At 44.2% G+C, this 15,363-nt stretch overlaps 2 protein-coding genes across 2 annotated transcripts in view; both read left to right on the top strand.

The window, feature by feature from the left end:
• LOC144121757 (uncharacterized) overlaps positions 1-5,706 on the top strand; it is a 45,688-nt gene extending 39,982 nt beyond the window's left edge. The window contains exon 9 of the mRNA XM_077655126.1: positions 677-5,706. Coding sequence (XP_077511252.1) covers positions 677-907 — 231 coding nt within the window. The 3' untranslated portion in view covers positions 908-5,706. The remainder of the gene's footprint in view (positions 1-676) is intronic.
• A 1,593-nt stretch (positions 5,707-7,299) lies between these two features.
• LOC144119993 (uncharacterized) lies at positions 7,300-15,068 on the top strand. Its single transcript, XM_077652482.1, has 11 exons — positions 7,300-7,850; positions 8,042-8,234; positions 8,713-8,787; positions 8,859-8,951; positions 9,032-9,142; positions 9,199-9,270; positions 9,332-9,424; positions 10,568-10,806; positions 10,872-11,117; positions 12,135-12,486; positions 15,060-15,068. The coding sequence occupies exons 1-11, from the start codon at positions 7,786-7,788 to the stop codon at positions 15,066-15,068; spliced, it is 1,548 nt and encodes a 515-aa protein (XP_077508608.1). The 5' UTR covers positions 7,300-7,785.
• The last annotated feature ends 295 nt before the right edge of the window (positions 15,069-15,363 follow it).

Genomic DNA, 15,363 nt, shown 5'->3' with positions numbered 1-15,363 from the left:
GCATTTCGATGCAGAGAAAATTCCACAGAGCTCATATGTTTTGCGATATAAGTGCAGATGGTCGAAATTAGTCCCAAGCCCTTCACTGCGATGTTTTTCATAGCTCATGCGTGCAGTTTCAGGACGTTGAACCTCGCACATCGTGCCTTTCTATACCAGAACCCAGCCTAAGAGTAAGGTCTTCGCAAAAGCAAGAGGCAGTAAATAACTGCACTTTTTCTGAACCGGTGAAAGGAAGGAACACATATAGATATCGGTATTCCGACTTTGACACGCTCGTCAAACAGTTCTTCCAATGACATGCTTGTTAGCGTACGTCCATTACTGCAGCTCTGAAAATCACGAATTTCGTCAATTCACGCTTTCCTGCTAAGCATTTCAAATGAGTATTCATATTGTTTATTGATTAGTGATTACAGCCTTTTCTCTCCGTTAGTATCTCCAGCGACATTAGACTCGAGCTAAGCTCTGCTGCACCTTGCTGTTGTCGTCAGCGTGAGAACGGCACTGCTGCTACGCACGTTTAGGTTTGAAACCAATATTATTTTCCTTGCATCAGCCGCCAAAGAAAAGCAGCCTGAAAACTTGAGCCACACGCATTCTTCGACTTCCTGAAGAATTCCCGTGGCTTCAGGCGCGCTGAGACCACACTGCGACCCGACCTTTCTGCCCGCAGACGCGGCTGGAGGGAGACCCCGGCAAGCGAGCTGTGTGCCCGGACTGTGGGGCGAGCCTCGAGCGGAGCGCCACAAGCAAAGGCAAGGTGGACGCCTGCTGGGCGTGTCGTCGCCTCTTCTGCTGGCGCTGCCATCGCCGCTTCGAGGACGACGCGGCGGCCGCCAGGGCCCACCGCATTAAGGAATGCCGTGAGGCCTCGCATGGCGACTACACCGGCTACGTCGTGTGACTGCACAGCGCCCTCTGGCCGCAGGGCGGTGCCTTATGAACTGTGCGGAAGGCCACAAGCCTGTGCAACTGTTCTCAAGCCTAGTACTGACTCTTGAAAACGAATGAATCGTCTATTGCGTTTGACATGAGCACGCGCGAGCTTGCGTCAAACGTCTTTGGGAGCTGAGCCCGACAGCATACAGCCGAAAGAGTGCAATGCGTTTTACAGTACAAAACAAAAGTTGTCTACAGTTTAGTTCAGCTTCGTCCCCTCGGAATTTCTTTAATTTTAATCTAAAACAGTCCGATCGAACCTAGCTTTAACTGGGGCTGGGTGCTAAGTGTGAGACATTGTTTTATGTTGACCCTGGCCTCGGCATGCACTTGGCACCTTACTCCAAATAGTAGTCATGAGGCTTCCTCCTGCTCATTTCTACTGTTGACAAGATGATTAGGAGCGTGGCAGGCGAGTGTAGATAACGTGAACAAATGAATGGAAGTTTTTTTTTTTTTTACGAAGAGTTTCCTCCTCCCTATCTACTCGTTGCAGAGCTCCGCAGTACCAAGGTGCGATGGGGAATTGTGACCAGCACTACTAATCTTAACGAAGATCTCCGCAATGCCAAGATGCGATGGGGAAGTGTGACCAGCACTACTAATCTTAATGAAGATCTCGCGCTGATAGTCAAGAAAGGTGGTATTAATGCAGCGCTTTTCCTGACCTCAGATAGAACTAGGGAAGGGTTCCAATGCCAATTCAGCCGTCGATAAACGCAAAAGCGGAAGTGATAAAGAAACTTCCTTTATCCCTGTAACAAGTGTTTGCTGGCAGCTGCCTACAGGATTCTATACTTGCGTTTGTTGCACTGGCGGACGCTCAACTGTTCCAGCGCCCTAGACGAACTTAGGCATGTCGAACTCATTTTTTTCGTCGTGCTCTGCTCCAGCTGTGGGATTAAGAATGAAACTTCTTTGGAAGACAATTCAGGGGTATTACCTTGGGTGAATTAACACACCAAGCCCCTTAAATTTCTTTGATTCAGGCTGATTGAGAGTGAAGATTGAGAAAAAAGAGTGCCTGGAGACAAAAAATATTTTATTTTATTTTGTTTATATGTACATGCTGCTAATCCCACTTGGAATAAGGACAGGAGGGCATTGTTAGAATAACGGGATAATGGTCTAAAGTTAACGAGAGGGTTATACTGACCAGCATGTTAAGCAGCAGAAACAAATAGTAAAACGCAAATAGAACAAATCTGTAACGTTAAGAAATGGGGCACGAAATAAGGCTATAAGCAACTATAGAACAATAAGCAACGTTATTATAGTACCAAAATGAGGACTGTGAGGTGCGTTATATATTATACACAAGGATTTCCGGCCGTAAATATAATGAAAGTGCCGTGCCAAGGCATGAACGTAGTACTGGTGTTTGCTTATGTAACGTGGCATAGTGAAACATTTAGGCATCAATAACAGAATATAAGAAAGGGGATATTAATAGCCAAAGCGATGCACATAAAATCATTTGCTAATGGGACAATACGCTGTCAAGTGCAGTAACAAATCTTGTCAGTGATGAACTATTAGTAATGTATGTACTCAAACTGCTCCATTCTCTGGTCACTAATGAAAAAAAAAATATTTAAAGCAGTCAGTGCGAAAACTACATTCCCAAAGTGTCTGCGAGTGCTTATGGCGCGTTAAGCTTGCGTCGCAAAGTGCTATATAATCACTAGTGTCCAGTTCAAGATGTGGATGAATAACTGATACTTTTTTACGCCGCGCGAGTTTAGCCAAGTTTGAAAGAGGAAAGTCAATAATATAAAGATAGTCAATATTATAGTGATATATTTCATGACTACAGAAAGAGGCTGTAAAACGTTCGTGGTGGTATGCAGTCTTACTCACCTCGCACAGATCTAGCTGATTAATTAGTTCTAATTACGATCTGTTGACAACGAAGTTCGTATGCTCTGAATTCATGAACTTCGTTTTAATTATGATCTGTTGACAATGACGTACGGTCGTTTTCTCTTCATGGAAGCACTCATACAACCGTATTGAGGTCCCATGTGATTGAGGTCAAGGTTTTTAGAGACACATGCTTGTACTCGAGAAATGAAGAGGCTGTCTTAGTACGACAAGCTTCCTTTGTGCAGAGTATGAGTGCCTTATGCTTAAAGAGAAAAGGATTTCTCTTCAGCGACAGTAACGTAACTTCCAGAAAACGGTGGTCGGTAGCCGCATTCATAGACGGTCATGTATTGAAGTACTTTAGGTAAAGGTAGTAATGAATAACTATATGCACGCCTAGCACGAAAAGTGGTAGGCAATTATTGTTCGTAATAACACTCGCTGTAGCATTTAGATCACTTCTGCGAAGTGATCGAACCGAAAATCTGAACAGCATATGTCTGCACACGTCATAGTACTTCTGATTAAGTCCCATACGTTGGATCTTAAGGCTATCCTTCTGTGTTTTGATACGGCATGTCATGTACTGTAATGCACTGCTCCCAAGTGCTAGTTTTTTTTTTTAATGTCGTCATATAAGAACGCCACCCTTTATGGAAATAAGCGTCTCGACACGGATTGTTCATTTTGCTCTGTAGTGAGCCTCTTCGTCCTGGGAGTATTGGGCGCAGACCAAGTGATGGTGTAGCAGGCATTTAGCTGGAAGTTAGTGATGAAAGAGGTCAGAATTTAAGCCAAATTATTACTTGTAAACGGAGGTATGAACAAAACAGTTTATTGTGCACAAACGTGTGAAGTTATTCTCGTGTACAACAGGACAGTAGCAGACGTTCAGCTGTTAACTAGTGTTGGCAAACAGACTGTTTCTGAACCTCGAAGCGAGAATTTTCGTGCAGCTATTGGATTTGAATGGAAGAAGAAACAAACGTTTACTGAACGCAAGCGTGGGAAATTATGCTCGTGTGTAACCCACAAATAAAAAGTGCCGAATATTGATACAAAGGGTCTAGAGCCTCTTCCGGATTGAGTAAGCGGTCGGATATAGTCATCAGCATGATAAGGATATAAATTTACCTACATTGTCTGTTTAGCTAAAGGCGACGCAATTTTTTACGAGCATGCCTAATGCACTTAGCCGAACTCCTTTGCGTTCCGTTTTGTCTCGTTAGCACGTATACCTGCTGTTTACAGAATGCATGACAAGCGTTAAGGTTCACTCAGAAGAGGCAACCGGAGGCAAATTTTAGGAAATCATTCGGCTGTATCTCAAGTGCCTTCCGCTTGCCACGAATAGGCATATCGCGCTTCTGCAGGCACTGAAATTACTTCGTGTAGCACCGGCAAGTGAAAACAACACACTGGTGCACCACGTGACAGATGCAGCGATTTTCGTTTGAACAAATAGTCCAATTTCAACAGCGAAATATGCTCTGCTTCCTGTAAACGAAGGGAACTGCAGAAAATTCTGTAATTTCACTGAAAGAGAAGTAAAAAAAAGCTGGAGCTGTGGTCTCATAAAATTGTTAGTCGCATCTTAGAGATCAAGGGGTGGTGTGAATGCTCGAAACTTAGTTCTCAGAGTACACAGTTATTTGGCAAACTATGCAGGAGGCGGCGCGTAATTTTTGCGGAGTTGTGGTTTTATGCAACCGAGCATTGAAATGTCTTACCTGAAATATTCACAAGTCTTGTTGCGACCGAAGGGCCATGCAACTTTCTTGCAGACGAGGCCAGTTTGTTACGGTTATAAGTATTGACGAATCTGGACTGAATATGAATATATATCCTTTTTGAATGAATTCTATGAGCATTAAGAAAGTTATGAAAGGTTTTCGGTATACATTATGCGGCTGTTAAGCGTCTTTGGCGTAATGCACAGTTCCGTATGCTTCTTGTTTGTGGTTGTAATTTAGCAATAGAAAAAAACCGCTTTTTCCAGCCATGCGCTATCGGCCTTAAATGATTAAAAAATGCTCCACCCTTTATTAATGTCTCCTTTGTGATAGGGGTGCCGTATGAAGCGCATCCTTATTCACGCTGTAATATCTTTGGATGTGTCACTCAGTCTGTTCAGCCGGCACCAATTTCCTGTTCGGCCGGCACCAATCTGACAGTTTGCTTTTTTGAACATAGTAATGTTCGAAATGATTCTGTGGAGATGTTTTGTTTCTTATGCATGGAGGTGTTTATACCTTTGTTTATGCGAGTGACCCGTCTGATCGTTTTATTCGCTTAGTCACCTGTTTTTCGAGTGCCTAGGAATTCGCAGTATGTTGTCCAAATCACTAAGAGAACGATTTCAGCAGTGTAGCTACTTTATGGCAGCTTAGGTAACACAGCACCATATCGCAGTCTACATGATGTTTTGGGGTCTATCCAGAAGTTAGTTCTCTCTTCTTCTGTGAATCAATATTACAGGAATGCATTGTGCACGGTGATGTTGCCATGCTCACGGTCTTGTGTTCTGTTTCGTGTTGTTCTGTTCGGGGTAAAAATAAATTGCAATGTGCAAGCGAGGCATCTCACAAGCCAGTAAGTTGTGTTGTCAATGTTTTCTGAAAGACTAACAGCTCTTTATCTATTCAGTTGTCTGCTCTTGATGTTCTTAGTAAAGAGACGCGATTATTGATAAAGCAGCAGATGGTCTTCTGAAAACAGAGAATCCATGTGATCTGACAATTAAAAAGTTTTGTAAATGCATGCAAATAAAATTATAATGTTTGTGCTTCTGATGTCTCGTCATTCAAGACATCAAGGCCTGTGACTGTAACTGTGGCTGTTTACGGTATCTATCAGCTACAAATACTGAAAATACTGAGAAGCCCAAAAAGGTTATTAAAAGTGAGGAAAATATATTCCCATTTGTATGAACTTATACCTGAGTCTATAATAAGGGAGTAATTACTAATTGGCACTCCCCCCCCCCCTCCCCCAAGCGCAGCATACGGCTATAGAAGAAAGCTATACAGCTTTCACAAACTTCGTAGCTAAAGAAACATTCGTCCTGGTCCGGGGTTAGAACCCGGAGCAACCGCTTCACTGGAGCACTCGCTCTAACAACTAACAACTTCACAAAAACTGTTTCCACTTCGAGTTATTCATCAATTCGCGCTCGGCCCACGTTATGGTAGCCATCCCGGCTAGCTGGATAGTCATGGTGACTGCTGCGGTGAAGCGATGGTCCCGGGTTCGAAACACGAAATAGAAATAACTACAAAGTTTATGTGAAAGCTGTATAGCCTTCCTTTGTTGACGTATGGCTGCGTTTGGGTGAATGCCAATGGGTAATTACTCTCGTATCACATCTTGCACCTGGTGTGGCTACCTTCCCAGGGGCCACCGAAGTTTCTGTGGGTCTTGTATAGCTTTCCTCTGCAGCTGTATGGCTGCACTTCGGCGGGTGTCAATTTGTTTTAGACCTTATTACAAATCTGCAGCATAAAAGCTCGCAGGGCGGAATGCCCCCCCCCCCCCCTTCCGGGCTTCAAACTCTGAACGGTCGGGCGCCTGTCGCCCATTCGTCCAATTCAAACGGCGACCAGTGGCGTGGCCTGATTGAAGGTTCGAATTGTTGGCTGCTGCAACGATTCTGAGGCTATAAAGCCGAGCCGCGCTGAGCGGGAGCAGCAGACGAGGTGCATACGGAGACAGCAAGCGATAGAGACGTCCTCCGGGGGGTCATCGCTGCGCTCCTTTGTGGGAGCCTGTGGTGCTCGCGGCCCCTGTGCAGACTACGTAACGTCCTTGTATATATACCGTGCATAAATGCTTGGTTGACTCACTGTCGCCTCGACCGTGTCAGCGCTCGGCTCTGCGCAGCAGTGGCAGCAGGCTCAGATGCCCCAGGTCCAAAAGAGGTGACCGGGTAGGAGGCCCGGTTCTAACATCGTGCACAAAGTTATATTATTGTCACCGATCAACGGTCGAAGCACTCAAAACCAGATTTAATTAGACGTACAAGACAGCAGGGAGCTCGAGCGAGGAAGAAGGTGAGAACCAGGGGGGTAAAGCGCGGTGAGGAGTTTGTCATACACTCGAGCAGCGCCATCTTGCTACTCCCATAGTTGCCTGTACTTATTAGTTGTTTGCGCTACTGCGTTTATTTTCAATACAGCTGCACAGAACACATTAAAAATAGACCTCTAAAACTTTAAACATCCAAAAAATGTTAGAGCATTACGCCAAACTCTTTGTTGTTTCAAAATTTGAAATATGCAGACCTGTACAAGAAAACTTGGGAAAGTTTCGTTTTCGTTTCGTCTGCTGCAGCAGCTGTAGGTTACCTACGTATACTAGTTCATTACTACTTACAGCGTAGACTGCAGGACAGAATTAAGATACGGCCGTTTGATACGCCAAATACGCTCTGCATTACACACCTCTCCGCCCCATGTGTCTGCTCAAAGCACTCCCGAGCATACTCCACTGAGAGCGGTCTCCCTCTTTTTCGACCGTGCGTTCTAGCTACTCTTCGCACTTTGGACTCATTCACTTCCACCGCTCGGTTCGCTGTCTTTCGCACGAACGTTGCCTTCTCTGCTTGTTTTGGTTTTGGATGTCTGATTCGGTGCCGGGAAAGCGCTGCAGACGAAAGTCGTTTTCCGTGCGCACGTTGGTCGATCGTATCTCTTGCGCGCACGGCAGTCGATCGCACACAAGAATCTGGACTCTGGACCCGTCGGCAGCGTTCAGGGCGACACCCGAAACTGCCATAGCAGTCGGCCGGGCGAGTAAGCCCGCCTTCGCTCGAAAGCACAAGAACACAGATAAAAACAAGAGAATACCGAGAACAGAACCGTCCGCTTATACACGCTCGCCTGTCAGTTGCTCAGTAGATGCAATAAGCACGCAGCGCGCTGTGGCTCCGCGCATCGCGATCTACCGCTTTGTCTCGCTCGTGCACAGAGTTTCAGCAGAATGCCGCCATCGTGCATCATATGCAAAACAAGATGCCAAAAGGGATCGGGAATTTCTCTTCATGTGTGAGTACTGTTCTCTGAAAAATTCGTAACGGCACTGTCGCGTGTTTTTTTTTTTTCTTTAAGATTGCCTTGTATGCATGCAACATGCATGAAAATAATTCGTGGAGCCTTACGTTTAGTGGTATATAGTACAGGCTTGTCATTGAAACAGTATATGAAAAGTAAGCGAAGTTGTCATTTTTTTGTTTCAGCTTTCCTCACAACAACAAAGACTTGCTGCAAAAGTGGCTCAGCGCTATTAGGACACCATTGCCTAATTTACATATAGGGCGCAGGATCTGCTCAAGACATTTCGAGCAGGCATGCTTTTACAGCGGCCACACCAGGCACTTTTTAAAACCAGACGCAGTGCCAACGATATTCCAAAAGGTACAGAGTGAGCAGGTAGGTGCAAATTGTGGTTGTGCTTTGCTTATGTCCACGAGAACCTGCAATCAGTGTGAAACTTTTAATGCTCATTACGGGTAAGTTATAAAAACTACTCTGAGCCTAGCTGATGTCTAGAGCATTTACAGCCAAATATAAGTAAAAAGAGAAAACTAACTTTTCCACAAAACGCTAGATATTTAAGTTACAATTAAAAATTTAGCAACTGGTATGTCAGTACAAAAGTAAAGGCAGCAATTCAACATAAAAAGAATCAAGTTAATGATAATTAAATAAAATCCGCTGTGTATCAGCAGTTCAGAGTGGTGCACTAGACGGGAGGGCTTATGCAGGAGAGACTGTGCGCCGGGCATGTCTACATTATTAAACAGAATTCTGACAGCGGTCAGTCGTGGTGTCTCACCAAGTCTGTGTGCATAGGGTGATAAGTTATAATAGAGCGAGTGCCTCAGCTCATGCAATATTTTTACTTTAGGTTGCAAGCACATCTTGCGGTGCTATTTCAGGACTTCAGTCTCTGCCACGTACGTCATTACAGAAACGCAAGCGGGTAAGTTTAAGTGAGCAGAAAGGCCAGTGCTTCAGACAACAAAATTTTTATCTTAGGGCATACCTATGCAGGAGCACGCAAGCCCAGAAGCAACCAGTTCACAGACAATGTCCTCACCCTCCTCGCGAGCTCAGTTACCACTGAGAAAGTCTCCACGCTTGCAGGTAAAAGAATGAATCCGAATATTGGTGTCTCATGCATCCAATTGCTGGTGTCTCCAGTAGTGAAAATGTTCCTACTTCAGGCCATTAGTGTGAGGCCGCATCTCAGCCAACCGGTCACCTCACCTATACCCAAATCCCCCTGCAAGCTCTTGCACACTCCCACAAGAAAGTCCCTACGCAAGCGAAAGCAGGTAAGATGCTGTACATAAATAGCAAGAATCTCGCGTCAAAACTGTTTCTGCTTCAGGACATGTCTGCACCACAAACCCCCAGCTCAGTAGCAGCATCACCATGGAAATCTCCACGCAAGTGCTTGCAGGTAACATGTAAAAGGCAGATGATGCACTGTCTCCTCTGACACACCCTTTCTGCCTGAGCAGACAGCTACACCAGTTTGTGCAAGTTCAAGGATGCACAGTGAGGACCAAGGTGCAACGAGCCCAGCCAAAGCAGCAGTGAAAGTGCAACATAAGGTATGCATATACAGATTATTATGGAAGCTTAGTTGCTGACACAGTATTCTATTGCCCACAGACAACACAGTCTCTGAAAAGCTCCAGCAAAAAGAAAGGAGTAAGCCACGATCACCCATACATTGCTTCACAATCTCCAAGAACTCGACTGTGGACAGTCAAGAAAAAGCTGTCTGTGGCGCGAAGAAAACTTTATTCAGCCTCACAACAGTTAAAAGAAAAAAAGAAGCGAATGATTGACCTCAAAAGCCTTCGAAATGAAATGAAAGAAAAACAACTGATTTCTCCGAATGGACAAGAAACACTGGAGGCATTTGGAGAACTGCCACGAGAGATAGTAAAAAGTTGGCGCTCTAACAAGCCCAAATCACCGTCACAAAGACGATACAGTGAGAAGAGGAGGAAGTTTGCCACTACACTGTATTATCAGTCTCCAAGGGCATATGAATATGTGGCCAGCATTTTCCCAATGCCCAACAGGCAGACCATTCGCACCTGGCTCAAAGTGATTGATGCATGGCCAGGGTTTACAAGTGAAGCTCTCAATCACATCAAAACGTCATTTGAAACAAAAAATGAACGAGAGCGGCTTTGCTGCCTGATGCTAGACGGAATGAGTATTAGGAAAAGGTGCGAGATGGACACTAAGACAGGGAAACTGATTGGCTACGTTGACTTGGGGAACAGTCAGAGCCCACTGGACACAGATGACTCCTCACTAGCTGGAGATGCTCTCGTGCTCATGGTAGTTGGCGTGGCAGCTCCATGGAAAATTCCCTTTGGATATTTCCTCAACAATGGACTCAGTGGGGAGCAACTGAGAAATATAGTTAATGAGGCCATCGAGCAGCTGACACAGTGTTCGCTGAACGTCGTTGCTGTTGTATGCGATGCTCTAGCTGCTAATGTATCCATGGGCAAGCTTCTTGGCTGTCGGATCCATGAAGCCACAAGTGACGGCCTTCCCCCATCCCTGCAACCAATCAAGGACCGTGTCCCTGGTATTCGATGCTGCCCATGGATTAAAATTGCTCAGAAACCTCCTGGGCGATAAGAAAACACTGCACAGCAATGAATATGGAGTAAGATATTCAACTCTGATAAAGTGTGATTCACCTCTAATATATTTATTGTATTTTGCAGTCAATCGAATGGGGCTTTATTGAAAGGCTGCAAGACCTGCAAGAAGCTGAAGGTCTTCGAGCAGCAAATAAACTCCGGAGGGCACATATTGAGTACTACAGACAAATTATGAAAGTGCGACTGGCTGCACAAACATCCAGTGCATCAGTGAGCAAAAGCCTAAAGTTTGCCAAGGAGCTTGGAATACAAAACTTCAATGGGTCCGGTGGAACCGCAGAATTTATTGCTGATGTTGATCGGTGAGTTCTGAAGTAAAATTCTCGTTTGCATAAGTAATGCAATCTTCTTTTGATGTTTCTTTCAGGGCCTTTGATATATTAAATTCGCACAGTCCAACTGCAATGGATTTCAAAGCACCGCTGCGAGCAGCAACATTCAATTTTCAGAAGCAGACGATGCTCCAACTATCTACAAAGCTCATGTCTCTGCGTCTTCCGTCTCGTGAGCTCGTATGCATCTCGGGGCGGAGAATGTCTGTCATAAGTTTGGCATTCTCGTTGAAGAGCATTGCAGAACTCGCCCAGAAGCTCTTCGATTCCACTGTTTGCAGGTAGGACTGCATATTGTGTTTCATACAATATTACTGCATGTCAATACACAAGTGCATAATCCAAATGAATGAAAACTTTCAGTGCTGCTTTATTAATAAAAAGGGTGCAAGACCGTAGGGCATTGTGCATGGTGCTGAGCCATGCAGCTGAAGGCACCTCATGCAGTTTCAAGGCAATGCGTTTTGTCCTAACTATATAGCGTATTGAAAGCACCAACAGTGAAAGCATGACAAGGTGACAATGACGGGAAAGCACCTCTAAAACATGTGCTAAAACCAATTTATAGAAATAATGCTATCCTATTAGACATGCTTACAGCATGCAGTTTTAGTCTATCGCTGAATAATTAAGGCAATAACAGAAAATACCTGCCAGTCCAAACTCTAGCCCAGTGTATTGTTGCTCATAACAAACATAGTCAAAAGTCAAGTACAGAGCCACAGTAGGACAGCACAGAGTTACAGAATAAGCATGCTGCAATTCTTGAAAGGAAATGGAGAAGAAAAGTATTTTTCATGTTGTTGCCGTTACAAATGAGGGCAGTGGAGAGTTGAGAAAGTTAGCAAAAATGCAATAAAAATGCAAAACAATCCAATCATTTTACCACTGTGGTGGAAGCATAAGTAGTAAATACCACTGTAGCAAAATATCTTAGCGTTCAATGAAAATAGAATTCAAAATGAAGCTATTAAAGTCAACAACAAAAACTGATTAAAATATAATTATCAGAAATGAAAGCAGAAGGCTCTCCAATTACCATGGCTTCAAGAAACATAATGCAAATAAGCTTAGCTGACTAAGAGTAGAATCTTATTGGCTATCAAACAAACAATTAAGCAATAACTGTGCCGTTTTGAGCACTACTAGAAACTGAACTCACTGCAATATGCTTTTCACTGTTATTTCGCTTCGTTGCATTAACAAGGAACTACGAATGGAGACATGTTTTCTTCATTCTGTTTGCCAAGGCAGGAAAACAATTGCAAATTGTCATGGTGTTTTCATTTTCATTACAGCTACATTTGCACATACCGGTTCAGTCAAGATCACCTTGAAATGTTCTTTAGCTGCATCCGCCAGAGAGGGGGATGGAACAATAACCCCTCGGCTCTGCAGTTCCGGTACGCATACAGAAGCCTACTGGTGCATGCAGATGTGCTGTCTCTGACGACCGGCAATTTTACCCCAGATTTTGAGGGAATTGCAACAGTGGCCCATGAGCGTCTGCACAGAAGCAACGATGATGAAGCTGGCGAGTCACCAGATATGTACATTGCTATTGCCATAACTGACCATGACTACAGCAGTCTTGGCTATGGACTCACCAATTTTAGCACTGAGGTTGTGACCTACATAGGTGGTTTTATTGTGAGGGTTGTTTCAAAGAGCATAAACTGCACCTCGTGTTTAGAGATGCTTGTACAGGATGACATCGCAGGTGTCCTTATTTTCATCAGAAATAATGGAGGCCTAATCATGCCTTCAGCGCTCGTAATTCACACCCTGTGCACTGCGGAGCACATTTTCCGCTGCAGTGATGAGCAAGGGCACAAAAACGTTGACCGCTTGGTTATACAGTCCTTCCAGAAGTTCTGCCAACGACATGAGCAGAGCTTGAAGGAAGTAGAACATTATAAAGAGAACCCAGCACATGTAATTGGAGTGATCAAGTTCGTTTTGAAGAAATATGTCACTCTCAGACTGAGATAGGAGGCTAGAAGGATAACAGAGAGGGCAAGAGGGGCATATGTTAGAGCACTGCTTACAAAGCAAATCTTGTTTCAGCATCAATAACAACCATTTCCAATTGCACTAATCAACGTAACGACACATACATGAAGGGATCCAAAGTTAATGAACAGTCAGTGTATATGTCATAATGAGCCCCTCGATTATATCCCTTTGTCTGCTCGGCAACTTAATGACAATTATTTAGTACAAAGCAAGGAATGAAGGAAACAGGAATAAACTAATATAAATAAACTTTTACAAGCCAAAGTCGCACTTGGGTTATGCAGCACGCTGCAGAAGAGGATTCCTCAATAATTTTTATACCTGGGGGTCTTACACATGCCGAAAATTTATTACAAAATACAGAGTACCAGCTGTTCCAACTAGCGGTATTGCATATTCTCTTAAATACTCCTGATTTTAAATTACTAAAATTTGGCATTCAACAACTGTTGATACAGTGATAGTAGTGGGGTTGCTTCACCAGTGCATTGTAGGAATGAACCTGGCCAACGTGCATGTTTATAAAGCAGTATCGCAGTGTAAAAGTCAGGACTGCGTTCCATTACCGTGCAAAGATCTCGTGTCATGCCTTAAATTATGTCAGATAAATGGCAATTATGCATGACACGCAAGGTAAATATGTCTGTCGATTGTAGTAGAAGAAATAAGAATCTCTTTGTTGAAGTTCCTTAAAACACACCTTACATGTGTAATGCAACAACTCTTCACCAGTGCAATGTTCAGTGCAGAAAATGTTTCTGAAGCTAAGGTCACTGAAGTGTTCAGCAAGTACTCAAACATTTATTCGCGTTAAAGAAATGCAAAGCAGGTGCACATTTCAGCTTTTACACAGACGCCCATGTGCATTTCTGAAGGTTCTATTTTTTGGTTTTGTGGGGTTTAACGTTCCAGAGTGGCGTAGGCTATGAGGGATGCTATTTCTGAAGGGATCTGCACCAGATGCACAGTCGTGCTATAGATAACAAGTATGATGAAGAGTGACATCGAACATTTATTTCAACATTGTTAATGCAAAATCACTGTATTGATACTACGTTGAACATGTTTTTTTTTCCATGTTCCCCCTAGTACTGCATCAAGGCTGCCCTGTTAGGTGTTCAGCAAATAAGAGCAGAGATCTTGGTACTGTTTATTTATTTATTTTTTCATCTTCATTCTTTGAGTGTGTGAAAAGATGTATAGGTATTGAATGCTGCATTGTGTATGACTGAGACATTATTTACAAGCTATGATACTTTTATTTGTCTAGTGGGTACAACAGTAACGTCAGTGAATTTATGGCAGAAATAAAAAGCAGGCATTCACAAACATAACTGCTCAAGTTAAATGACTGTCAACTATGAAACCAGCTGTAACTTTGCAGTGGCAGGTTGTGTTATAATCTGACATGCTTGTGATTGTGCAGATGCACTGGTTGTCAATTTTTTGTTTTACAGAATATGGCCCGAATTTTTGATATTTCCAAAGCTGTACGCGAGCAAACCGCATTCCAACGTTTCTCTTTACCATCATCACCTTGCACAATACTCTGTTTGTGCTCTCCGAGTGCGACTTATCCCACATGTCTCTTGCATAAAATTCTTCCATGTATGTACGCTTTGGTGCTTCGTTGCAAGCAGATTAAACCTTTCGGAACGGAGTCTGTTACAGATTTTGCGTTGTATTCAAACAGAATTCCGATCTTAACAGGCAGCGGTACAGAAGGCATGCGCTGCACTCTGTGCGAGTGTCGTCTCCCTTCTGTCTCGTCTCCTGTATGGAACACCAACGAGATCTGACCGCCGGAGAAGACAGGAGGTGACGATGGTGCAAACTTTACTAAAGGGACTCCAGGTAACGCAAAAAGGCATGGGGAATGCATGTTTTATAATACCCTGTACATCAAAACAAACCTTGCTGAACCTCGCCAACAAACCTCGTTGATCTTGGCTCACACAAACACAAATCATACGTAATGAGCGGCACAAGATTCACCACCACCTGGAAGTATCTTCGTGCGCGCACCATCGCGAACATTTTGCGCATGAACTAGAAAGGAATTCAACACAGCACGTAAGCAAGCCGCAGCACCATTCCTCGTACAGCTTTTTGACGCGCACTACGAAGCGCGCGGCCATGCTGGGGGAGTTGCGAGGTTGCCAGGTTAGTACGCTGCAATTGCTGTTAACTCGTTAAACTTGGTCTAGGTCGCCTGAACCATGCAGGGAACCATGAGCGGAGTAACAATATGGCTTCGCCCATGGTTATAAAAAAAGTGGAGAGGGTTTACATGGGAGTGCTGCCGCCTCTTTCCCTCTAGTGTTGGTAGTAGTAGCTCTATGGTGAGAACCTCTAGCCCCTAGAGAGCGCAAGGCATGGCAAGTCCCATCTAAAACAGTTCGGCCGCGGTATGGCGCCACTGGACTGATTAGGACTGTGGCATTACTCCCCCTCTCTGAAGGGCAACGACTCGGTGCCGCAACAATGAGAAGCACGAAGACAAGGGACGGT

This window comes from Amblyomma americanum, chromosome 2 (genome assembly GCF_052857255.1).
Source record: "Amblyomma americanum isolate KBUSLIRL-KWMA chromosome 2, ASM5285725v1, whole genome shotgun sequence".
NCBI lineage: Eukaryota > Metazoa > Arthropoda > Arachnida > Ixodida > Ixodidae > Amblyomma > Amblyomma americanum.
This window is presented reverse-complemented; position numbering and strand designations above follow the sequence as displayed.

Excerpts from the sequence above, each read along its gene's own strand:
- LOC144119993 (XM_077652482.1), top strand. The coding sequence starts at position 7,786 with ATGCCGCCATCGTGCATCATATGCAAAACAAGATGCCAAAAGGGATCG. Across the intron at positions 9,143-9,198 it reads CCCTACGCAAGCGAAAGCAG|GACATGTCTGCACCACAAAC; the intron begins GTAAGATGCTGT and ends TTTCTGCTTCAG. Across the intron at positions 10,807-10,871 it reads TTTATTGCTGATGTTGATCG|GGCCTTTGATATATTAAATT; the intron begins GTGAGTTCTGAA and ends TGTTTCTTTCAG.